This window comes from Canis lupus, chromosome 9 (assembly GCF_011100685.1).
Source record: "Canis lupus familiaris isolate Mischka breed German Shepherd chromosome 9, alternate assembly UU_Cfam_GSD_1.0, whole genome shotgun sequence".
NCBI lineage: Eukaryota > Metazoa > Chordata > Mammalia > Carnivora > Canidae > Canis > Canis lupus.
Genome location: NC_049230.1, coordinates 52,086,100 through 52,111,688, shown reverse-complemented (window position 1 = coordinate 52,111,688; position 25,589 = coordinate 52,086,100). Strand labels below are relative to the sequence as shown.

The 25,589-nt window shown below is 56.5% G+C and overlaps 1 protein-coding gene and 1 long non-coding RNA gene across 12 annotated transcripts in view; one reads left to right on the top strand and one right to left on the bottom strand.

The window, feature by feature from the left end:
- NTNG2 (netrin G2) overlaps positions 1 to 25,589 on the top strand; it is a 68,790-nt gene that overhangs the window by 35,531 nt on the left and 7,670 nt on the right. For 9 of the 11 annotated variants that reach the window (XR_005364881.1, XR_005364880.1, XR_005364879.1 and 6 more), the window contains exons 5-8: positions 19,460 to 19,632; positions 23,384 to 23,410; positions 24,228 to 24,365; positions 24,617 to 24,837. Coding sequence is in view for 6 of the 11 variants with exons in the window: in XM_038548955.1 (XP_038404883.1) it covers positions 19,460 to 19,632; positions 23,384 to 23,410; positions 24,228 to 24,365; positions 24,617 to 24,837 (559 nt within the window). In the remaining 5 variants the exon portion in view is untranslated. The remainder of the gene's footprint in view (positions 1 to 19,459; positions 19,633 to 23,383; positions 23,411 to 24,227; positions 24,366 to 24,616; positions 24,838 to 25,589) is intronic. The other 2 variants (XM_038548951.1, XM_038548956.1) reach the window with 1 other exon arrangement.
- LOC111097482 lies at positions 18,021 to 24,645 on the bottom strand. Its single transcript, XR_005364882.1, has 2 exons — positions 23,168 to 24,645; positions 18,021 to 18,809 (listed from the first exon to the last, which is right to left on the bottom strand). It is a non-coding gene; the product is annotated as an uncharacterized LOC111097482 (long non-coding RNA).

Genomic DNA, 25,589 nt, shown 5'->3' with positions numbered 1-25,589 from the left:
CAGCTCCACCACCAACAGCCTTGGATCCCATAAGTTTGGAGCAAGGTCCAGAAAGCCATCTCTTTGCAAAGCCCCTGAAGTGAGTTGGAGAGACAGAGGCTCCATCACTGAGCTGAGCCTCAGTTTTCTTATCTGCAAAATGGAAATAGAGTAACTCCCCCATCAGCTTGTGGTAAGGATCCAGTGAGCTTATGTGTTTGCAGAGCTTATTCTAGCATCTGCTTTCCTCTGGCTAGGTGGCCGGAGAGGTAAGGGACGGAGGCATAGGGCCGGAGCTGCCAGGATGGGAGGCCGTGGCTACATCTACCCCCAGAAACTAGAGCTCAGAAAAGATGCAGGGAAGCATGCGTTCTTGGGTCAGTGTGGTGGCAAGCCCAAATGTCTACGGGGGCCTGCAGGACAACACCCCCGGGTAATGTAGACCAGTAGAGACAACAGGGAAGGGTGTGGTCTGTGGAAAAAATGTGGAGAGCAGGCCCTTTGCAGAACAAGAGACCAAATATTGCCAGATTTTCTGAGGTTACAAGAGAAGGCACACAACAGATATCTCTGGAAGATCACTTGATTTTTAACATTTTGGCATCTACTGTAAAGTTTTTGGAAAACCCTGTGTAGGGCAGCCCGGGTGGCTCAGCAGTTTAGCGTCGCCTTCAGCCCAGGGCGTGATCCTGAAGACCTGGGATCGAATCCCATGTCGGGCTCCCTGAATGGAGCCTGCTTCTCCCTCTGCCTGTGTCTCTGCCCCCCTCTCTCTCTCTCATGAATAAATAAATAAATAATTTTTTAAAAAATGAGAAAAGAAAACCCTGTGCAGGTACAACAAAACACACTTGAGGGGCAGCTCCTGGGCTGACTGTGTGCCCCTCGTGCTCTGAGATTTTCCTGTCTTGTCATAGGTGTGACAGCGTAGCTGCTGTACTAATAGAATTCAGCAGACCCCTGGCAGGGTGGGCACCTGGAGCTGGGGCACGGACAGCCCAGCAAAACAGTGTTTCCAGTCCTGTCTACTCTGGGTGTAGGACAGAGAGTAGTCGGTGGTCATCCCGTTCTCATCCCCAAGTCTTGTCCAGGGGCAAATTCCTCTGCTCAGAAAATTCTCGGAGGCTTCAGGGAGCCAGTCCAGTTGGGCCTTTGTCCACCGGGGACAGGGAAGGAGGGGTGACTTCCCTGTTGCTAGAGGTATCCCAGCCCAGCAGGGTGGTGTTTGTGGGAGATGGTGGAGAGAGGTCCCATGTGTCAGATGAAGGTCCTGTGTACCTGTTCTGTACAATGATAATAAATGTTGATCAAGTGAACAGGAGCGGGAAGAGACGGGCTACATCCCCAAGACAGAGTTGGGCCCGGATGGCCACCTGGCTTCACCAGATTCTGCTCCGAGTCCCTGGGCCGGCTGCCATCTACTCGGTTTCCTCCTCCCCTCCCCTCTTCCCCGCATCTGGCCTTCTCGTCTTCTCCCACAAACGTCCTGTCTCTATTGATCACCCGGTAACTGGAGGTGGACGGAACTCAGGACGAGAATAGAAACCTAAGAGGGAAGATTTCAGCTCTGGGTGTGAGTGTGGAGGGCACCAGGGTACAGTGAGGGGGGGTGCATTGGAGAGAGAGGCACCTTCTGGCCCAACCTGTGCACCCTGCCCTCCTTCTAGACTCTTCCCCGGGTCCTTTCTGCAGGGAGCCAGGGTAAGAAGAGAGCATGTGACCTCCCTGTAAGCTGGGACCCCACTTGAGGCAGAGGAGGTGGGGCCCCCCCGTTCAGTGATTTTTTTTAAGATTTTATTTATTTATTCATGAGAGACACACACACAGAGACAGAGACAGAGACAGAGAGAGAGAGAGAGGCAGAGACACAGGCAAAGGGAGAAGCAGGCTCCCTGCAGGGAGCCCGATGCGGGACTCGATCCCAGATCCCAGATCATGCCCTGAGCTGAAGGCAGATGCTCCACCACTGAGCCGCCTTAGCTGAATCTGCTGAGCTTCCCGCATAATTCAAACGGTACCGTCCATCTGCTGAGAGCTGCGTGGGGGTCCCCTGCCCATACGGCTCCTCCCGACACCTCCGCTCTGCTCACCTACCAGGCGTGGCCCCATCTCAGCACGAGGTGGCTCGAGGGGCTCCTGGTTTGTCCTGGTCACAGAAGATGCGGGGAGACCTGCAGGTGGGTTGGAGGACGGGAGCGCCAACAGCAGTGCCTTCCCAATGGCACCGGGGAACCGGGCCCCCCTTGCTCTTGCCAAGGGAGAAGGATTTCCTGGGAGCTTTCTCACTACCGTGTTAATTCATCCAACAATTATTTTGAGTGCACGCTTTCATTTGTGTCCTGGGGCCACCATAACCAAGTACCACAAATTAGACGGGCTTGAAAAAACCAAAACATATCGTATTACAGCTCTGGAGGCTTGAAGTCTGAAATCAGGGGGTGGGCAGGGCCATGCTGGCTCTGACATGTGTAGAGGAGAATCCCCTCCACGCCTCCCTCCTGGCTTCGGGGGCCGCCAGCAACCTCTGGCACGGCTGGCTGTAGAGGCGTCCGTCCAGCATGGCCTCTGTCTCCTCCCTGCCACTTGCCCTGTCTGGTGTGCTCTGCAGCTCTTCTTGGAAGGACAGCAGTCATGATGGATTAGGGTCGCCCCATTCTCGGGCCTGTATCACCTCATCTTACCTTATATCTTAATCAACTCTGCAAAGACCCCACTTCCATATAATTTCATGCACCAGTGTATATCTTTTTGGAAAACACAATTCCACACATGGGCCGACACAGGTACCACAGGCCCTAGAGCCTCGTGGGTTCACAGTCTAGTAGGGAGATGGGAATAAACAAAACAAACCACCTCAAAGTGCTAGGAAGGAAATACAACTGAGGGGAGCGTGGGAGTGGGTGGCTGGGAAGACCGGCCTGTCACCAGGACCCAGGTGGTTGGGGAGAGCTCTCCCAGGAGGCAGCTTTGAAGGTGAAGCCTGAAGGGTGAATGGGAGCAGGTAGGGGTGTGGGTGGCTTCCTAGCAGGAGAACAGCAGGTGCAAAGGCCCTGCATTCTACACACATGGCGCTTTCTAAGTATTTAATGTGACGTGGCTACAGGGCGTGCGTGCTGAAAGGCAAGAGAAGGGACATGGCCAGACCCTACCAGCCCTGCCGCCAAGGGAGGGAGTTGGTTTCATTCTAGGTTCAGTGAAAGCTCTCGCCAGATGCTAGGAGGAAGTGACGTGATCTGATTCCTGATGCTTAGACATTGGAGTGGGGAGGGGACCTAAGACTGGCAGGAAACCAGGCAGCTTCTTCCAAGGCTGACAGTGGCCTGTACTGGTTCTGGCGGTGGAGGTGGGAGCCGGGAGCCACCCGGAGATGGGTGGCCTTTGGCAGTAGTCAGCCGTGTGGCTGGAGGGGAGAGCAGGAGGCGTCCAGGGGCCTCCCGGGATGCTGGCCTGAGACACAGGGCCAATGGAGATTTTACCTGGTCACAGGTGGACAGCCATGAGGGGAAGAAGTTTCTGGAGGAAGTTGTTTTTACATTTTTACGTTTTGTCTTTCATTTTATCATACAGTAAAAACCATACCCTCCGGGGGCGGGGGGCGGCACAGTTCTGTGAATTTTAACACATGTACAGATTCAGGGGACTGCCTCCAGCCCTCCAGCATCAAGACACAGAGCACTTCCATGTTCCCATTGAGCTCCCTCTGGCTGCCCCTTTGTAGCTGTGCTCTCTGTTGGTGCAGTTATCTTTCTGGAAATGTCCTATGGGTGCAGTCAGGCAGCATGTGGGTGGCTTTCCTCAGCGCAGTGCCTTTGAGGAACACGGTGCAGTTACCTGTCAAGCATGGTCTTCCTTGTTGCTGGGTGGAGTCCCACTGTGTGCTGGGGTGTCCCGCTGTGTGCACCCACTGTATGCCAGGTGCTGTCCGGCTGTGTACTGGGTGGTGTCCCTCTGTGCACCAGGTGGTGTCCTACTATGTGCCAAGTGGTGTCCCTCTGTGCTCCAGGTGATGTTCCATTAATGTGCCAGGTGGTGCCCTACTGTGTGCCAGGTGGTAGCCCTCTGTGTATACCCACTGTGTGCTGGGTGGCATCCATGGTATGCTGAGTGGTGTCCCTCTGTGTGCCAAGTGGTGTCCCACTAAGTGCACCCACTATGTGCTGGCTCTACCTTGTTTCCTGTTGGCCATTCAGCCGTTGTGGGTTATTTCAGCTGCTTCCAGTTCGGAGTGATGGTAAGTAAAGCTGCTAGAAACATTCATGAGAGGGGTTTTGGGTGAACATAGTTTTCATTTCCCTTGAGTAATTGCCCAGGCATGGGATCGCAGTGTCCTACAAGAAGTGCATGTTGCATGTTATGAGAAACCACCACAAGGTTTTCTAGAAGGGCTGCATGTGGGGAAGAGGAGGCTCTGCTCTGGACCTGTTGCTGCAGGTCGCCCTGGAGGCGTCCATGTCTAGAGTGCAGGCCAGATTGGGCCAGACTGGGCCCTGGGGCCTCGGGGGCTTAGGGAGACCCCAACTCCGTGGGAGTACTCACGAACCCCGAGAGGGTGGGGAGATGGGGAGAGCGTCGGGCCTGGGATGGAGCCCGGAGAGGCCGGATAGTGAAGGCCAGACTCAGAGCACGAGGAGCCAGGAGGGAAGAAAGTCCAGGAGGACGGTGCCCAAAACCAAGTGGAACGAACGTGTCCAGGCGGAGCAGCCACTGTGTCCGATGCTGCTGGGGGGTCCAGACAGAGGAGTGCAAGGCAGGCCCACGGATTGGCAACAGGGAGGTCAAAGGCGACCTCTTCCACCTCGTGGTGGACTCAGGGGACAGAAGCTGTCTCGGGGTGTGCTCCAGGGTGAATGCCAAAAGGTGAAAGAAGATGAATGAGGGGTAAAAATGGGAGTGTTGTCAAGGCATTTAAGAAGTGCGACCCTGAAAGGGGCATGAGCTGGTGGGGAGAAGCAAGGAGGAGAGAGTTGTTCCTACAAATGGGGGAGGCACCGCAGCACATTGGGGTTCTGCTGGAATAACCCAGAACCAGTGTGGGGAGAGCGAACGGGGTGCAGGAAAGGGCTGGGGGGGACTTGCACCACACGTGAGGGGGAAAGGCACATGCACGCTGTAGGATGAAATATTTGGGACAGAAACCCAGCTCCCAACACTTCTAAGGACCTGATGTCAGTTCTGGCAACCAAGGATGGCACCCCCTCCCCACCCCGCGGCTCCAAGAGGTCTCTTGGTGGTGACAGGGCTCTCCGTGTCAAAGGGAAGCCTACATGTGCTTCTGACTCTTTTGTTTCAATTTTTTGGCCCAAGGAAAGTCTCCCAGCCCGGAAGCAAGTTTCCCCACCTATAGGATGGGATCCCACTGTTGTAAGGATTGTCCCAGCACTTGCAGGTTAACTCAAGGCCAACGGGGCACCCTTGTTACCTGGAAGGAGTCAGTTTCAACTCACCTGAGCACAAACCTCATTCCCAGGTGCGTCCCCCACTAGGAGGACCTTCTCCAGCCAGGTGGGACCTCTGGGTCTCATCTCCCATCTGGTGCGGTTGCCAACCCCTGCAGAGCCCACTGGTGGGCAGGGAGAGATGTCCCACGTAGCCCAAGTGACTTGGGAAGACAATGTTACTGCCAGCAGCACAGCAGGTAGTGTGGCCCCCCCAGCCTGGCAGCCCCCTGTGGACAAACCCCAGGCCCCAACAGGCGCTGTGCCCTGCCCACCCCTGAGCTTTGTGACCTGCAAGACCTGGAGGTGTAGGTGGGACACACAGGGCCGAGGAGGGGCAGCGAGTTGGGGGAAGGGAGATGGATTTGAGACTATTTGCAGGCCCTGGCCTCCTCCGCAGAGGGAGCCTGCCGGGGGGGGGGGGGGGGGGGGGGGGGGGGGGGGGGCGGGGGGGTGTCATTCTGAAGCCTCGCTGGCAAGTTGCCCCATATCAAGCACGGGGTCATTCACAGCTGCTCCCTCTCTGCACCCCCGCCACCCCCCCCACGCACCTGTGTGTGTACCTGCCCACCCACAGCCAGAAATCCGCTTCCACAAGCACCTGTTACTTAACACACCACTCGCTGAGCCATCGAGTACACGCTGCTCCCAGACTCCAGCCGTAGGATGCCCTGAGGCCTCGGGGGGAGCCCAGAGTTGGGGGGGCTTGGCTTGGCTGTCTGGGACTTGGGGTGTCTCTGGGCTTCCCTCCTTCTTTTAGAGTTGCCCATTCTGAGCTTGGGATCCTGGAAGCCTCTTTCCGCTCTGCGGGGCAGTGCCCTCCCTCTCCCCCGACTCTGGCCGTGAGCAGGCTCTTTACGAGGACTCCCATCACCACCCTCCTGCCCCCCCTGAGAGGGGCACCACCAGCACCTGGATTTCTTCTGGGGAGATGACTGGCTTCTCTCTTTAGTCTTGCCCTCCTGTGCGGAGATTTTTTCCCCCAAATACAAGTCCAGCCGCGTCGCTTCCCATCAGTGGCTTTCCACTGACCCTAGAATCAAGCCCGCCCTCTGCCGCTCTGCCCCAGCGCCCACAGGCTTCTCCTCCCTTCCTGCCGCAGCCTGGGCTCTGAGTCCTCACAGATAGGGCCCCGGACCTGAGTCTCTGACTTGCTGTCCCTTCTGTCCTCCCCGCCCTCGTGTCTGGCCAGGTCCCCTTCCCTTGGGCTTGGCTCAGCACCTCTCTTGGGGCTTCCGGAGGTTGGTGACCTGGGCAGCCACCCCTTGGTGGGTGTCCCACTCTGGCTTTCAAGGAGCGTGGTGGTCCCACTGCTCTGCCACAGCTCCAGCGGCCACCCACGGATACCTGTGACCCCTGTCCCCCTGCCCCACCCCAGGCACTGGGCTGAGCGAGCTGGGTCTGGCTTCTCCACCCAGTGTGGCTGGTACCGGGAACCAGGTGGGCATGCTGTGTATTTATTGAATTCTTTCACTCATTCATCCATGAACAAACGAGCTCGCATCAGTGGCTCCTTCCAGAGCAGGAAGGGAGTGGCAGTAGCAGCTCACAGGCGGGGAGCAAAGCCAGCTGGGCTTGCTCACACCTAACCTGCAGCTGCTCACCCTTCCACCATCACACCCAACAATGCCTGTCACCCTGGCCTGGCCCTCCCTCCAGGGTGCTGGGGCCTTCCACGGGGGTGGGGGGTGGGAAACACCGATCTGGCTTTAGTCAACAGCCTGGCCAGGATGCAATGGGTGGGTGGTGGCCTTTCCAGGCCCTCCCAGGCTATACCCCCTGTGCCACCCCCAAGCCACACTCTCAGGCGCCCCCGGCTCCCTTCCACCAGCCTCTCCCGGTGGCTGGGAGGCTGCCTCTGGCTTTATAATGGGTAATAGGATTTATCAATAGTCTGGAGGAGGTGATGTACGTTAAAGCACTTAATATAAAAGGACTTCGCACAGAAGCCCAAATTTGATTTGGCCAATGAACTCAATTGCCGGCCTGACTGCGTTCCAGGAGGAGAGGCAGCCAGCATTTATCCACATTATCCCAAGGAAGCCAGACCCCTCCCTGCAGCTCTGCTCTCAAGGTCCCGCCGTCTGTGGTCTCTGGTCTCAGGGTCTTGGTCTCGTTCAAGTTTTCCAGCACCCAAGGGCCCTCTTCCCTTTCTCCCATATCCAGCCCTGCCCCCTTCCGCTAATTCCCTAGAAAAGTCCAGCATTTTACCAGTAGGCGAAGCATCCCTACTGGGGCCTTCTGGTCCCTTGTCACCTCTTGATCCAGCTAGATCTCTAAGCTTTTCTCCTGACCAGGGCTTGCTTCTGCAACAGCTGCCCATCCCTCTCTACTGCTGCGCCCCAGCCAAGGACATGGTCTCTTCCTTCCTCCCCGCAACAGAAGGTCTAAGGCTCCAGTGGGTAGAGAAAGAACACATCAAAGGATGACCTCTGGCCAGCACACACCCTGAGACCCAGCCGTTTCCATGGCCACCAGCTGGCTGGGAGGGGAAGCCACCCCCACCCCTCCAGGGAGCCCCAGCCCCCCTTCCAAGGCCAAATCCTTCCTCCTGGGAGTGCAGACCCTAGCCCTGAAGGCTGAGCCCCTCCACAAGGGACATGCCCTTGCAGATGTCACCTTCTCCCTCGTCCTGCAGAGCACTGTGTCCACCCTCTTGTGCCAACATGTCCAGGGCAGCCCATGTTTGGGGTGTGCCTCCCTATAAACCCAGCAGCCCACTGAAACGTCTCTCCCCACGCAAAAAAGAACCATCTTTACCCAAAGGTACAGGCTCTGTTGGGCAGAGAAATGGGCAGACACCATTGCTGCTTAAAAATAGTCGCTTATCCTAACAGCTCCAGCCTTTAGGGCATGGGGAACATGCAGGTCCCCTCTCCGTTCACCCTGCGTGTGAACACACAGAGACAGCAGCCAGCTAGGGCGGGGGCGGGGGGGTGGGGATAGCCAGGCAGAGGCAACCTGTTACTGAGAACCACCAGCACCCTGGGCTCTCCCCCAAGCCCCTCCTGTGCCTCATGTCCAGGAGTCCCTGCAATTGTCCTGCAATCCTGGCGGGTTTGACCTTGGCGGGGAGCCAGCCCCAGGCCCCTCCTCCCTGCTCCCTGCTGGGCTCCGGCACCCCCCTCTCATCCCCCCCCACCCCTGCCCAGGAGCGATGACATCACTCTTTCCGGCTGCCAGGCGTTGACCTACATTCCTCCCGCCCTCCTGTCTGGGAGGCGCTCCAAACACCCGCTCCTCTCGCCCCAAGGAGGGAAGGACCCGCTCACGATTTTCGTGGAGCACTGGTGCCAGGCCCGAGGCCAGATGGTGCTCCTGCCGGCAGCTCCCAGGCACCACCCGCCCTCCCTGTGGGGCAGGGCACGCTCTGGCCTGGCCAGGCCCTGCAGGTGGACTGGAGGGGGTGAGGTCGGTGTGCCAGGCGCCTCTTGGCGGGAGCAGAGCACGGTCCCAGAGAACTGGGGATGTCTCGGATGGCCTTGCCCTGGAGGTGAGGCCTGGCCCTACCTGCAAACTGTGTGGTCCCCTGGGGCTCGTTAGGGACTCATCGATTTGAGAAGGTGGCTGAGGCCCTCTGTCTGGAGGGTGGACAGCAGGGCCAGCTGCCAGTGGGCAAGTGGGTATATATCCCATGCCAGGCCTCAAGAGGAGTCAGGGGGTGGGCTGGAGGGCCACGACTCTGCCATATACAAGAGTAGGAGTGGTGAGTGCAGCTGCCAGATCAAATGCCCAGTTAAATTTGAATTTCATATAAACAACAAAAATTTTTATAGTGTAAGTATATCCCAAATATGTCGTGGGATATACTTATACTAAAAATCCATTCATTGTTTACCTGAGATTCAAATTTAACCAGGCACCCTATATTTTTATATGCCAGATTTGGCTCCTTGGGAAAGTGGCTCCGAGATGACAGTGGGTATGTCCCCTGGTGGGGACCCCCAAGGCCTGGAGAATGGACAAGCTGACCTGGGGGCTGCTGGCTCCTGACAGGCTCCGGGATAGGATGTTGACAGGACAGATGAGGGGGCCTGTCTCAGGCTGGGCACCTGGGGGCTGCTAGGTAAGGCCAATCTTTGTTCCTAGGAACCCCACACTTCACCCCTGTGACCACCAGCCCTTGGCAAGGGAACCAAAGGTAACAGCTGACATCTGTGCAGGGCTCGCTCTGCGCAGGACCCTGGGCTGTGCGCCCCATGTAACAGCGCACCTCCCTCCCGACGGCCTGGTCAGAGGGGAGACTAACACCTTGAGGCTGGTCACCTGCTACCCTACACTGCTCCAGCCACGACACCACTGGCTGTTAAGGGAGTAGCTGCTCCTTCCTGCATTCAAGATATACCAAGGGCCCCCTGTGTGCCCAGCAGTGTGTCAGGCACTGGCAAGCAATGAAATAGCAGAATTGAAAATCTCTGATGTAATTCAACCCTCCCAACTTGTGAAGGAAAGGTCTGAGTCCCAGAGAAGTGACTTGCTCAAGGTCACTCAGCAAATTAGGAGCAGGGCCTGGCCAAGAGTCTAGCTGCTGACTCAGCACCTCTCCTTCTGTCCCTCTCTCTGTGTCTCTGTCCTCCCTCTCTCCTCTCCTCTCCTCTTCTCTCTCTCTCTCTCTCTCTCTCTCTCTCTCCCTCCCCCCTCCCGTCTTCCCATTCTCTCTCTCCTCTCACCCTCTCTCTGTCTCTCATGGAGCTACTCCTCTTCTATCAATAGACTTAAAGCCTGGGACTCAGAGATGGGGCTGGGTGGGGAGGGCCACCCTGGTGGGCTGGGAGCGTCCGCTAGCCCGTGGCAGGCCCCCTGGGGCTGGCTGGCCTCACGCTGTCCCTCTGTTCATTATTAAATAATGCTTCCTGATGGATGAGCTGGAAAGTGCTGTGTAGCGGGGTCAGGTGGCTCAGGTGATGGTTTTCTGGTGAGATTGATGGTCCTCAAAGGTCAGATTCAGAAAGCAATTCCTTGGGAAAATTGATCCCCTGGATGCAGGGCAGCGTTGGGGCTGGAAGGGCAGCCGGGCATGGGTACCACCCACCCAGGCCTGCACACGGGCAGAAGCCAGTGTCGGGAGGGCAAGTGGGAAAGGGAATTCTTTCTTCTGTGGCCGCTTGTTTCCTAGGCCAAGGCCAAGCCTCAGAGTTGCTAAGGCTGTGGGCAGGGGCAGAGCCTTGTGTCCCCTCTCCTGGCCTTAGTCCTCTCTGTGCGATCAGCAGGAGGCAAGCTCCAAGACCCTCGAGGTGGGACACGGGCCACGAGGTCCACTGCAGGCACCCGACAACCCTGAGTTCATATCCCGCCTATCCCACCCAGAGGCCTGGGTTGAGTTACTGATACTTGACCTACCAGAATCTTGCACCCTTACCTGTGACGTAGGGACAGTGTGCCTTCTGGGTTTTCACAAGGATTTGGTTAACTATGCACGTTACACAGCGCCTGTCCACATATGAGTGCTCAATAAATTATTGATATATACTTTTTTTTTTTTCACCTCCCGAGGGCCTTCTGAAATAGCAAAGAGAAATCCCGGAAGGACAGCAAGCAGTCGGAGGGAGGGCAGGAAGGGACGTGCCTGTGTTTCAGGGACCATGGGTGGGTCAGACTTCTCTGGGTCCCATGTCTGTCTGACGGCCAGCCCCGGGGACTCCCCAGGCCACTGCCCCCTGCCTGCTTGCAGCTCTTCCTAAAGTGAGGCTCACTGGCTGTGTGGCCTTGGGTGGCGTACTTACCCTCTCTGTGCCTCATTTTTTACCTGTAAAGTAGAGACGATAGTAATATAGTAATAAACCCCCATAAGGCTCCAGTGAAGAGTGGGCGCATTTATTCATGGAACGCTCTCAAGATCCCTGTCTCCAGGAGCGCATAAGTTTAAAGAATGAAAAAACCAAGCAGACACTAACATTTGGGAAACACTTCTATGTAGTGAGCAAGTCCTTTATAGACCACGTCTCAGTTGGATCTCGTGACAGCCCTGGAGGTAGATGCTACATCTCGATTTTTTTTTCTAAGATTTTATTTATTTATTCAGGAAAGACACACACAGAGAGGCAGAGACACAGGCAGAGGGAGAAGCAGGCTCCCTGCGGGTAGCCTGATGCGGGGCTTGATCCCGGGACCCCGGGATCACACCCTGAGCTGCAGGCAGACACTCCACCGCTGAGCCACCCAGGCGTCTCTACTGTCATCTCCACTTTACGGATCAGAAACTGAGTTCATGGGGAAGTTCTGCAACCGTCCTAAGGTCACACAGTAAGTGGCCAAACACTCCAGGCTCGTGTGACCGGGGGCCAGGGCCAGGCCAGGAAGGGGCACAGACCCTGGATGGTCGCTGCCGTGTGCAAGGGCTTCAGTTTCGGCCTCCCTATATGTACAGTTAGTGATGTAGCAGGTGCATTACTTCTGTCCATTTGTCCGTTCCCTCACTCATGAGTGACCCATGCCACCGACCCTCATGACAGCCTTGGGGAGAAGCAGGCTTGTTGCCCCCCCTTCAGGTGACAAAACCGGGACTCCAGGGCTCCGTGGTATCCCCACCCCCACTGGCCACCAGGGAGCTCAGGCACTGAGTGTGAGCTCTGGCATCGGGCTGATTCGAGTTCTGGCTCTGCCCTTCGGGCTGGGGGACCTTGGGCAGTTCACTTCCCCATCCCAGGTCTCAGTGTCCCCACCTGCTCAATAGCTATCATAACAGTATGCTGTTCATAGGATTGTTAGGAAAGGCCAGTGTGCTAATTCACGTGGAGCTCTCAGAATGGTGCTGCGTGTCAGCCACACTCACCCAGCAGCCCTCTCTACGGTACAACTCAATAGGTTACTGAAAATAGTAAAACAAACCTCAGAAGTTTCCTAGGAGAGAGATTATAATAAAACCCTGTTTCCCAGGCTTCAGTCACTTGGGTAACCCCTTCACAATTTTCCCATATCCCAATTATCATTCATTCATTCATTTAACTGTTTACTGAGATATAATTTACATAACACACAACACACCCGTTTGAAGTGTACAGTTCCATGGCTTTAACCTACTCACAGGTGCATGCACCCATCCCCAGGGTGACACTCTCAAACATTTTCATCACCTTAAAGAGAATCCCTGCCCTCCTCCCCACCAACCCCTGGCAACCACTAATCTACTTTCTATCTCGGTGGATTTGCCTAATCTGGGCATTCTGTATAAATGGAATCAAGCAGCATTTGTCCTTTTGTGTCTGGCTTGTTTTGCTGAGCGACAGACTTTCCAGGTTCATCTGTGCTGTAGCAGGTGTCAGAGCTTCATTCCCTTGTATGGCCCAAGAATATTCCATTTGTGTGTACTTTGCATTTCTGTTGATTAACACTTGGGGTTGTTTCTGCTCTTTGGCTGCTGGGAAGGACGCTGCTGTGAACATTGGTGTACACGTTTTTGCGTGGACACGCTCGCGTTTCCCCCAGGGGGTGTGCCTATGGGTGGGATTGCTGGGTCACGTGTTGGTGCCAGACAGACACCTGTCCAAGACTCTGCTTGGTCTTGGGAGGAACCGCCAGACTGCTTCCCAAAGCAGCTGCACCATTTTACCTTCCCACCAGCAGTGGCGATAAGGGTTTCAGTTTCCCCACATCCTTGCCAATGCTGGCTAATAACCGTGTTTTTGATAACTGTCCTAACATGCATGTGGAGGGGTAACTCATAGGATCTTTGATTCGGCTGAGGGTTAATGATGCTGAACATGCTGTCAAGTGCTTTTTGGCTGTGTGTCTCTCTCGGGGAAAGGTCTATGCAGACCTTTTCCCCACTTTAAAAATTGGGTTGCGTCTTTTATGATTGGGGTGCGAGCGTTCATTACGTAGTCTAGATAGAAGTCTCTTATCAGAGATCTAATTCACAAAATTTCTCTCCTGTTCTATGAATTGCCTTTTCACTTTCTTGACCGTGGCCTGTGACACACACAAGTTTTGAATTTTGATAAAATTCAATGTGTATCTTTTTTTCTTCTGTTGTCTGTGCTCTAGGTGTCATGGGTAAGAACCCACCACTGGACCCAAAGTCACAGAGACTTGCCCGTACCTTGCCATTTTTCTAGTTTTGGCTCGTACACACAGGTCTTTGATCTGTTTTGAGTTCATTTTTGTTTGTGGTGCAACTTCATTCCCATGCATGTGGTTATCCCTTATTATGTATTTACTTGCTTAACCGTTGCTTTAAATGCATATACTTCATTGCCTCACCAAGACAATCATATTTTTAAGATCCCAGGTTTGATGCGCTTGTCACTTTTTTATTTATTTATTTATTTTTAGTTTGTTGCTTTAAAAAAAAAATACCATGTGTTCAAAAGAAATACTAACCGTGAAACTGTTTTTACGGTTCACACCTACGTTTCCCGCAGTCACATCGTGTGCTCCGCCATGGGAGACGGTGATGGTGCTGATGCTTATTGGGGTGAGGGACAGCATAACAGAGGTGGACGGGGTGGGGATTCTGAGAAGTCCTCCTGCAGGAGTGACATTTGGCCAGGTGTTACCTTTAGGAGAATGGGGCAGGGCCTGGCAGCGGGCTCCAGGTAGAGTGAACAGCATATGCAGAGGTCCATTAAGGTGAGAACAGGACATATGCTGTAAAGAGACATAGATAGAGAGGGACACAAGGAGAGAGCCAGAAAGGCCAAGCCCCATGCACGTGTGTGTGTGTGTGTGTGTGTGCACGCATGAGCACACACACACACGTGCATACACACAGAGGCAGCGTCACCCAGACCTTCCCGCAAAATCAGGAAGTCTAAGAAGCACCTCCATTGACTGGGTTCTGTTTCTGTGCCAGCCCTGGTGAGGCTTTCCCCCACTATGTGGGCTTCTCCTGGCAGCCATGCCCAATAGGGAACTTCTCTTCTTGGTGGAGGAGGCACTGAGCTCATTCCAGGCCTCGGCTAGGAATGGTGGAGAAGCCAAGATTACCTCTGGGAGAAGAGGCCTGAGGATGGTTGGCCAGCATGGGACTGGGCAGAGCTGGGGTCAGGGTCTGGAGTAGCCAGCTGCATGGCCTTGGCTTCTCCCCTACCAGGACCCCACGGGCCTGTCCAGCTCTGACACCACCAACTCCCTGCTATCATCCTTACAATATGCTTCTCAGATTCAGCTGGTCTTTATGCCTTTTTAACAAGCCAAGGTCATTGTTATCGCCCAAAGTTGAGATGGCCATCTTTTCTTTATGTAGCTGATATCTAAAAATATCCCGTCCTCAGGCCAGAGGCATGGAGTACATTCCTGGTTCCACACAGCTGAGGTGTTCCTCTCCAGCTAGCTCAGTGGGATATTAAATAGGAATTCAGAAGGGAAAAAAAAATCTTCTGAGGTCAAATACATTTTGCAAACAAACTTCTGTTGGACAAAGTCAGACAGGTTTTCTTTCCTGCAGGACTTGTCAGAGCCTGTCATATGCTAATGCCTGCTGTGCATGGGGGCGATCAGGGAGGAGTGCTGACCAGTACAGTTAAGCACAGGACATCTCTTTGCCAAGGACTAGCTCTGGGGTCTAGTGTCCCTAGGAAGAAGTGTCGCCAGCGCCAACAGGTGCCTGCCCAACCCCCTGGGCCTTTCTGAGCGGCGAGCATGTGGTAGGCCCACAGCACGTATGTGGCCGTGGATTGGAGCTCCGGAGAAAGAGTGAAGTCCAGCTGTGTGCTCGACGGGGTCAATGCCCACGGCAGGGCTGGAGCTCAGAGTACAGACTTCAGCACCTGCTGACCCCACGGACGGGGCCTTGCGTCAGAATTCCCTTCCAGAGAATTCGGGAGACATCCCTGGACCCGAGAACTGAGTCATAAACAGCGGGTGCTATGTGACTTGGAGCAGGGTTTCCCACTCAGCGCCCCCCTCCGAGACCTGAGAGACCCACTTCTCTGTCCTCCCCCGGAGGAAAGGTGTGTGTGAGCTCAGCAACCAACTGCCCTCCCCACCCTGAACCTGACTGCCTGGCTTAAAATAACCTTTGTCATCTACTTACAAATGTAATAACTGCTCAAGACAAGGAACGTAGGAAACGAGCAATGTGACAAAAAGGAAAGTCCATTTATCATCCCGTCCCTTCTGACCTAGGACAACCACACTGGTAGCCAGACACATTTTCTGCTGGTTATTTGGATATGGCTATGTGTATTTTATTTTATTTTATTTTTAAAATTTATTTATGATAGTCACACACAGAGAGAGAGAGAGAGAGAGAGAGAGAGGCAGAGACGCAGGCAGAGGGAGAAGCAGGCTCCATGCACCAGGAGCCCGATGTGGGATTCGATCCCGGGTCTCCAGGATCACGCCCTGGGCCAAAGACAGGCGCCAAACCGCTGCGCCACCCAGGGATCCCGCTGTGTGTATTTTAAATGTAACCAGAAGATGCATAGATTAGTCGGCCTGGGCTGCCGTAGCCGAATACCACACACCGGCTGGTTTAAACACTGGACGTTTTATTTTCGGATAGTTCTGGAGGCTGGAAGTCCCTGATCGGGGGGCTGGCAGGGGCTGGCTTCCTGGCTTGCAGACGTGTCCTCACATGGTGGGGAGACAGCTCTGGCATCCCTCTTCTTCTAAGGGCACCGTCCCTAGCGGGTCAGGGCCCCACCCTTATGACCTCATTTAGCCTTAATTACTCCCAAGAGGCCCCATCTCCACAGAGCATCACCCTGAAGGTTAGAGCTTCAACACATGGAACTGGGGGGGGACACCACCAACCTCTAACACTACTGACATACAACTGGGGAACCTACTTTCTGGCAAACCCATATTCTCTCCCACGTTGGCTTGGGCGCTGCTGGAGTTGAATAGCTCTGAGTTCCAGTCTCCGCCGTATTTCTGGGCAGCCCTGCAACTCTGGGCAAGATGCTTACCCTCTCTGAGCCGCCTTTTCCTGGTCTGTGAAATGAAGGCGACAGGGGTACCCACTCTCAAGGTCATTAAGGTACTGCGTGAGATGCACACTGGCAGGCAGGAAGCTCTCAGCAAGTAGGGGCTTTTCATTTGTATTAGGAACATCCCCCACGGTTCGAGATAGCCTTTAACAACATGTTTGATCTGTTCTAATACTGTATTAAGAATATATTAATGGTAAATATGATAACATTCCAGAACACTATAATATTTCAATGCATTGATACACCTCCACATCCTTAACCGGTACACAGGACCGTCTGAGGGCAGTGAGAAGCTGCAAGAAGAAAGGCAGCCCTGGCCATTCCCACAGACCACAGGTTAACTAGGGGCTGCACGGCTGGGGGGGACCCGGGACAGACCAGGCAGGGAGTCCTGGCTCTGGAGGGTGGCCCCACACAGAGCTCTGGGCAGATGGAAGCAAAAGGGGACCTGAGGGGAGGCAGCAAGGGCCAAGACAAAGGGTGCGGCAGGCCTGGTGTGCAAAGATGGGGGACACAACGGTTACATATCCATTGTGTGGATGAATGAAGGCCGAGGGGAGACACCCCCGGAGGCCTCAAAGCAGACGGTGCAGAGTGAAAAGCAGTCCCCTGGAAGGTGAGGGATGAAGAGAAGGGAATTGTGAGCCAGAGAAGGAAACAGTCTGGGATGAGGGGAAGGCCACCCATGCCAGGCCTCACTGCTGGGCCTCCGTGCCTCCACCTGAGCCCAGGCCTCTCTTCTCTCCTGCCGGCCAACACCCAGCTGACCTCCCTGCCCTGCTCTGGCGCCCTAGACAGGGCATCCTCCACGGAGCCACCACGGTGATGTTAACTTTGCACTAGGGTGGATGGCCTCCAACCTCCCAGCGGCCTCTGTGTCCTGGGCTGGCCTCCTCCCACCTGCTGGGCTCCTTTCAGACCTCATGGGTGGGGTTCTTCTCAGGCCTAAGGTCTTTCCTTCTGTTGTTGCACTTTCCAGAAGGTTCTCTCCTCCTTGTCTGGCAAACTCTTGATCCTTCAGGGGAGGGTCTGTTCTTCCTGGAAGCCTATCCTGCTCCCCCTAGGCTAAGTTAGGACCCCCCACCACCACCATGATACCCTCTCCTCTGTATGATGCTTGGGCACCTATAACAATCGCCATTAATTAAGGATTTGCTCAATGACTTTTGTCAAATTAATAGACTTCATGTTCTGAAGCAGTTTGAGGCTTACGGAAAATCAAACCCATGGTAGAGAGAGTTCCCAATAGCCCCGTCACCCTGGACACAGCTCCCCCTGTCACTACTGTTTGCACTAACGTGGTACATTTGTTACAGATGATGAGCAGTGATGTGTTATCATGAACCAGAGCCCACTGTTTACATCAGGGGTCATGTCAGGGTTGTCAGCTCAGTGGGTTTGGACAAATGCACAGTGTCCTGCATCCACCAAGAGAGTGTCACACAGAATCGCTTCGCTGGCCTGAAATACCCCCACGCTCCACCTGTTCCTCTATTCCTCTCTCCTCCCCTACCCCAGCCACTGGTTTCAATCATTGCCCTTCTAGACTGTATACTCCAGAGCAGGGCCCCACCTGATTTGTTGACCATTCCACTCTGTGTTCCCCAGCCCAGAGCCTGGCACATAACAGGTACCCTCTCTATTTTTTTGCATTTTTAAAATAAAAACAGGATTCTACTCAACACCTTATTCCACAAGTTGCGTTTTACAAATAATGACAATATACCTTGTATCAGAACCTAGAGAATGCCGGCTTTCTTTTTATTATGGGGGATTTCCAACATGCAGGTGCAAATACAGGACCTCCATATATACCTGTCCCCCGACTTGGCCAGCTATCAACTCGTGGTCTCCCTGCTTTCATCCCCATCTCCGGCCACCGTCTTCCTTTCCGTGTTATCCTGAAGCAAATCCCAGACACCAGATCATTTCATCTGTAAATGCCTCAGTGTGTATCTTGAAAAGAGCAGGGCTTTAAAAAACATAACCACACTGCCATCCCCGCACCTAATCAGCATTAATCTAAGATCATCAAATACGGTCTCCAGATTTCCAATTGCTTTGTGAACATTTGTCTATTTGAGTTTAGAGGTTGCAGTCAGCGGATGCCTTTGAGGCTTCTTTTGATCTGGTGCTCCCTCACTGGTTTTGGCCTCCTGCACTCCAGCTGGTCAAGAAGCTGGCTCGTCACTCCTGGAGTCCCCTCTGCCTGCATTTGGCCAACGGCGTCCTGCTGCTGTTGCTCTGTTCGTTCCTCTGCCTTCCATGTTTCCTGTGAATCCGTAGATGGAAGCGGAGGCTCCCTCAGGTTCAGGTTCAGGGTGTTTTGGTGCAACGGCTTCAGGGTGCCATGTGTCCTCGCGTCGGGAAGCTCTGGCTGGTCGGCTGTCGCCGTGAGATGGCAGGCTGCTGATGCTCAGAGCATAGAGCTGTTCACGAAGGCAGGGGTGGGGGGTGGCGGGGCTGCTACATGGCGACCTTCTAATCCTACCTTCCCTCTTTCATAATTAGCTGGATGCTTCTATAAAAAGAAACATCCCCTCATCCATAGTTGGTTACCCAGAGGTACAGTTTACACAGGACATGCTTCATTCTCTCCCTTTATTTACCGGATTTCAGAATAATGAGCGGCCTATAAATATTTGAATGAATGAATGAATAATACATGTGTGGATGAACCGACAGGGGTTTGGGAGTTGGGGTTCTCTCCATCTGCCCTGGAGGGTGTGGGTGTGGGCGGAGGCATAGCCCTGGGCGGGGGCCAGGCCCACACGGGGAGGGCTCGTGAGCAGCTCTTGCTACCTGCCAGCCTGCCTCAGTCAGGAGCAGAGGGGATTAGGACTCAGCGTCTGGGTCAAGGTCACCAGCACCCCTGCCCTGGGAGGTGGGAAAGCCCTGGCAGCAGCATCAGGGCAGGGGGTGGAGGCCCATGGTAGGGGATCCAGGGGCAGCTTTATCTCTGGAAAGGTCTGAAATGGTGCTGCTCTCTGAAGAGCAGGGCGATCGGGGCATCTTTGTCCTGAAGGAGAGTTCCAGCAGGTGGGCGTGGTGGTGGCCTCCAGGGTCACCCTCCCAGCGCCCTCCCGGCTGGGCTCTCCCTCCCCCAGGGCGGTGCCCACCTGCCCCAGGTTCACTGACCTCTCTGGCCCTCTGTGTCCTCCCCACCCCCAGGTGCAAGTGCAACCTGCACGCTAACCTGTGCTCTGTGCGGGAGGGCAGCCTGCAGTGTGAGTGTGAGCACAACACCACAGGCCCCGACTGTGGCAGGTGCAAGAGGAACTTCCGCACGCGGTCCTGGCGCGCCGGCTCCTACCTGCCGCTGCCCCACGGCTCTCCCAATGCCTGTACGTACCGCCAGGGTGCCCCTGCCCCTCCGCCCCGGCCCACGAGGCTGCGGTCTCCCCCACTCTTCGGCCCTGGGAGCTGTGGGTCACACACCCGTGCCCACCTGCCTCCTGTGACACCTAAGCCGCCCTTCCTGCCCCAGGGAACCCCGAGATGAGCTGCTCGGCATCTTTCCCACTGTCCTTCTGCTTCTTGACCCTGCGGGCTGGAGAGAAGGCACCCCTGGGCATCAGGAGGGGGTGGCGGAGACCCCTCACTGCAGGCTGTGGTTAGCAGCCCTGTCCCTCATAACCAGCCTCTTCAGGACATTTACAACCTGCCACGCAGGTACCACCTGCTGTGCCATCCCTGCCCCCTTGACCCTCAGAGTAGCCCCCAGAAGTGGGTCTCTTTCATCCCATCTTACAGAGGGGTCCTCTGAGGCCCTGGGCAGAGATCCCTCCACCCTCTGGGCCTCCTTCCTCTCCATGGTCCTCTCCTCCCACTCAGCCTTCCCGAGCCAGGGGAGTGCTCCATGGGGTGCACCCACATGGGTCTGCATCGTGAACACCACTTTGAGGGGCCCCACTCATCATCAGGGATCCTCGGCATAGTCCATGGATGTTTTCTTGAAATCACAGATCTCAGGGAGCCCCCAAGCTGCAGTGGGGAGTGGGGAGCTGGGGCTGGTCCCTAGGGTGGACTCTCCCTGACCAGCCCCCTGGTGACCTCGCTGATGTCTGACATTTGTCAGGCTCTTTGGCAGAGGCTGCACTAGGCACTTGGTGCACAGCTTCTCCCTCAGCGCGTACCACTGCCCCGTGGGTGTAATTATTATTCCCCCGTTCTCCAGACGAGCACACTGAGGCCCAGCAGCCCTGGTCCAGCAGCGGCCAGTGCGCCAGCACTGGGCCCGATTCCAAAGCCAGAGCCGGGCGGCAGCCCCCCTGCCCCGGGACCACCCACCTGCTGGGCACCCCACAGGAGCTGCTCCATTGGTACCCTCCATCCACCAACCTGAAAGATTTATGTGGCTTTAGGCTGATCAAAGCTGAAAGCCTCACAGCGAGGCCATGACAGGCATGTCGTGCCTGTGCTGGGCGACAGGCCTTTGAAGGGGTGACTTGCCAGGCGCTCACAGCACTCTGGGCCTTCAAAGGCACCCAGAGCCCCGGGCGCTGACAGCCACCCCTCCCGGCTCCCTCCTCGACTGGCCAACCCATCTCTTTGTTGGAGCCACTGCTCCAGCCCTTTCTTTAGTGGCTGTCACCTCCCTCTGACTGGCAGCCTGCCTCCCGTCCTCTGTCCTGCGGCCTCCTCCTCCCCTGTCCACCCCACCTCCCGAAGGATCTGCCTGAGGTCTCCTGACTCACCCCTGCTCCGACCCGCAGGCTGCACGCTGCGGTGCCCACCCCGTGTCCAGCCCGCAGGGGGCAGATGCGCCTACGCACACACAGCCCACCTTGGCCCCTGGGCCCCCTCCCCTCCGTCCTGCGGGGCCAGGCAAAGCCCCTCTGTCTGGGGGAGCTCCTGGAGCCGGTCCCTGCTTCCCCAGAGTCCCCCCAACCTGCGAAGGAGGGCTTTCTCTGGAATGCCTGAGAGGAGAGCAGAGGTTGGAGGTGCCCCGTGTCCTCACGCTTTCTCATCCGGGACCCCCACCTTCTCTAGGACGGCAGGAGAAAACAGCCCCCAAGACACAGATGGAAACAAGTCCCAGGTTAATTTTGGGACTACCCTACCCCGTGTCCCCATCTCAGGAAATGGCACCAGCACCGGGGGCCAGGCTGCAAGTGTAGGGGTCACTATGGATGCTAACCCTTGCCCACCACTGCCACCTCTCGGTCTCTGCATCCCTCCTCGCTGTGGCAAGAGCGACCCTCTCGTCAGGGCCCCACCAGTACATCCTCCCTATCCGTCCTCCCCATCCTCTCCATTGTCTCTGTCCTCCCAGTCTTCCTCATCCTCCCCGTCCTCTCAATCTTCCCCATCCTCCCAGTCCTCTGCATCCTCCCCGTCCTCCTCCTCTTCCTCCTCCCATACTCCCCATCCTCTCCGTCCTCTCTGTCCTCCTCATCCTCCCAGTCCTCCCCATGCTCCCTGTCCTCCACGTGCTCTCTGCCCTCCCAGTCTTCCTTGTCCTCCTCGTCCTCTCAATCTTCCTCATCCTCTCAGTCCTCCCTGTCCTTCTCCTCCTCCTCCACCCGTGCTCCCCATCCTCTCTGTCCTCCCCGTCCTCAGTCCTCCTTGTCTTCCCCATGCTCTGTCCTCTCTGTGCTCTCTGCCCTCCCCGCCCTCTCTGTCCTCACAGTCTTCCTTGTCCTCCTCGTCCTGTCAATCTTCCCCATCCTCCCAGTCCTCTCCGTCCTCCTCCTTCTCCACCCATGCTCCCCATCCTCTTCATCATTCTCCCCATCCTCGCAGTCCTCCTTGTCCTCCCCATGTTCTCTGTCCTCCACGTCCTCAGTCCTCCTTATCCTCCCCATGCTCCCTGTCCTCCCCATCCTCTCAGTCCTCCCTGTCCTCCCCGTCCTCCTCATCCTCCCTGTCCTTGCTGTCCTCTCAGTCCTCCTCATCCTCTCCATGCTCTCTATCCTCCCCATGCTCCCTCTCCTCCCCATCCTCTCAGTCCTCCCTGTCCTCTCCATCCTCTCTGTCCTCCTAGTCCTCCCCATCCTCCCCTTCCTCTTCATCCTCCCCTTCCTCCTCCTCCTCCCCATCCCCCCCATCCTCCCCACGGCTGCAGGCATGGGGCCCTCCTCACTTGGGTGTCCTCAGAATCAAACCCTAACCCGGTCCAGCCCCCATGCCCTACACAAGGCCCCGTGAGATCACCCTCCTGGGCCTCCCTGGCTGTCCCCTGGGCTCACCCCGGGAGGTCTGTGTGCCACGCAGCCTGCTGTCCACACCACAGCCTCCCCCCCTCAACCCTGGAGGGCCTCCCAAGTCACGGAGGGGGTCTTCACCCTCTGGTCTTCTTGGGAAAGCCTGGCACCAGTTCCTTTTTCTTGGGACTCATGTTCTTACCTTGGTCTCTCAAGACTCCCTGGTCAACCCCTGACCTTAGGCCTTCGTTGGCCCCCAGAGCTTGGACACACACATACAGAAAGGCCACTGCCCCTCAGAGCTGTGTGGCCTTGGACAGGTCATTTTACCTGGAGCCCTGTTTCCCCAATCCGTAGAATCAGGACCCTAGCGACCCCCTGTGGGGTTTTGCGAGGACTGAATTGCCCACGCGGAGCCCGTGCTGAGTACGTGCCTGGCACACGGCGTGCTCACATGCAGCAGCTGCTACGATTCTGTTTCTGTGAGTCCCTGGGCATTCTCTACCTCTCCCCAGATGGGAACCCACACTGTGCTTTCCCTCTGGTGACAAATTCCATCAGCGCCTCCAGTAAGCCTATCTGCCCCCGTGCTGGTGCCCCTCACGTTCTCTGACATCCCAGTGGGCCCCCCCAAAAGATCTCCCGCCTCCTTGGCCTGTGTGGGAGGGTCTGAGTGTCTAACATCGAAGACATTGGTGCATACAAAGCCCCCAGGGGAGTGTTTGACACTTACCCGCAGGTCCCCCAGGCTAAGTCATGGCTCTGAGACTCAGTTTCTCCATCTGCCAGATGAGCTAAGTAAGGCAGCCCATCCCTCTCAGGGTGGCTGTGGGGATGAAATGGGATAAACGGAGCCAGCCCTACATGTGGCCTCTAGGTCTCCATCCCCAGCCCTGCCACCCCCTGCCCCCTGCAGGGGAGGCCCTGTGACCCTCCTTCTCTCCCCCAGGTGCTGCTGCAGGCTCAGCTGTTGGCAGTAAGTATGCTCCAGATCCCCTGCCCTGGGGAAGGCCCCTGGTGCACGAGCCTCTTGACGACTCCCATCGCACCCCATTCACTCCGTCGCCTGTCCCTGCTCCCTCCTGTCCCCTGGCTGTGGCCTGCAGCCAGCACCTCCCACACTTCTCCCCTTGAGCTTCCTGGTCAGTGCTGCTTTGGAAAGGGCCCCACAACCCCTGGGTGAACTCCCCATGCCACCCTCTCCTCTCGGGCAAGAACGGGGATCCCTTCTTCCTGGCCAGAGGCAGAAGGCCCCCCCCGCAGCCTGACATTGGGGTTTGCCTGCCTTGGGGCAGCTTGCAGGTAAGCCGGGATCCTGCCACCTGCAGGCCAGCTCAGAGGGGGCAGACCATGGGACGGAGTGGGGGGGGGGGGGCTCCAGGGAGGGTTGGGCGGGGGTGCCTGCAGGCTGACAAGTGGTCAGCAAGCTGCTGGCCCTCCAGTGCTCACAGCTCCAGGCACTGGCTAGTGGGGTACTTCTGGTACCCCACTTCCTCCTGGCATCCTCCCCCTGGGTGGGATCTGCCATCAGCTTTTAGAGTCAGCAGGAGAGGACTTGTCAGTGTCAGAGGCCAGCTGGTGGCCCACCTTATATTTCAGAAATGCTTGAGGGAGGGCCACGGCCCACCCTGGGCTGCTCCCTGCTGGGACCCCTGGAGGGGCAGAGAGGGTCCCAGAGGAAGCTGGATCCTGGAGGGGATGCTGGCCCACTTAGTGAGGCCAGAAGTCATTTCTCTGTGTTTCCCCCACACCTGCCAACTCCCCACCCTCTTGCTTTTCTCATCTCTTGCCAGGCATCAGCGGGCCCCAGAAAGACCCCATCCCCAAAGCCCCTGTGGCCACTGTGGCCATGAGAGGGGACCCCAGCACTCCTGCCCCCTCCACATCCACTGGGCAGGCCCCTATGGCCCCCAGCACCCCGCAGCCCACAGGTGGGTGCCCAGGTACAGCCCAGCTGCCCTGCTCTTCCCTACTTCCCACCAAGTCCCCGCCTCTGTTTGTGATGTGTGCTGCTGTAGGGGCATCAGCCCTGGGGCTTGGCTCTTAGAGTAGAGAACATTAGACCCTCGAGCCACGAGAATGTGGGGCTGAGGGGCCTCTAGGCTGTCTGGGCCCACCTGCCAGGAGATCTGGGGCTCACTTCAAGCCCCTGGATGCTTATTCCTCCCAAATCACCGCTCAGGAGGGTCCCAAGACTGGCATGGCCGAGAAGACAGGGTGACTGAGGAAGAGGGTAGTGCTGAGAGGCATCAAGACCACGCAAGGTTCACCCAAAGCCTGTCTCTCAGGGGAGCTCCTCCCTCAGTGCTCCACGAAGCTGGCCCACCACCCCACCCCCTGCTCTGCCTCCAGCACCCAAGCAGCCGACCCGTAGGAATGGTCAGCACAGAGTTAGCCAGGAAGGTGAGCTCCTCTAATCAGCAAGGCAGAAGGGCACCTCCGGGCCAGGCTGTGTAGACTAGGGACTACCAAGCATGTGAGGCAGGGCCAGGCCAGGGCCAGCATCCTGTCCCACATCAGCCACAGCAGCCCTTGGAGACACCTGCTGTCTGGTTTGAATTACCCTCCAAAGCTGGATTGGTGCGTATTCGAGGCCTGGGGTGTGGCCCTCTGGGTTTACCTGTCCCTGCCCGCTGCAAATGCCAGGAGTCTGAAAGGACGCATCCTTCCCAGAGAGTGTCAGGAGGCTGTGTCTAAGGGAACCCCTCCCAGCCCCAGCGAGGAAGGGGTGCTCCTGCAGTGTGTCCCAGCAGAGAGGAGATGGCAGGGGCTCCTCACTCCTGGGCAGTGCCATGACCCTTCCTATCTGCACACGGACATGTGGAGGGGCGGACAACATCTCCAATGGGCAGGAACTCCCCCCACCTTCAGCTGGGGAAGGGATCCACACTCAGCCTCTCCCCCCTTGGGACTCAGCCCTCTCCACGCTGGGTGAATGCTGTGGAAAAGTTGGCCTCATTCCTGGGCCATCTTGCTGAACCCCCCATAGGACCCGGAGGGTGACACAACCCAGCTCTTTGGATTTCTGCCCTCCACCCTTCTCCATAGAGGCATTTACAGGAGGCAGGGTCTAGTCTGGAGACTCAGGGATTTCAGGGGAGCCTCCTGGCCCAGGGATCCTCTTTGGGGTGAAAGACGTAAGCTGGCCCAGCCAC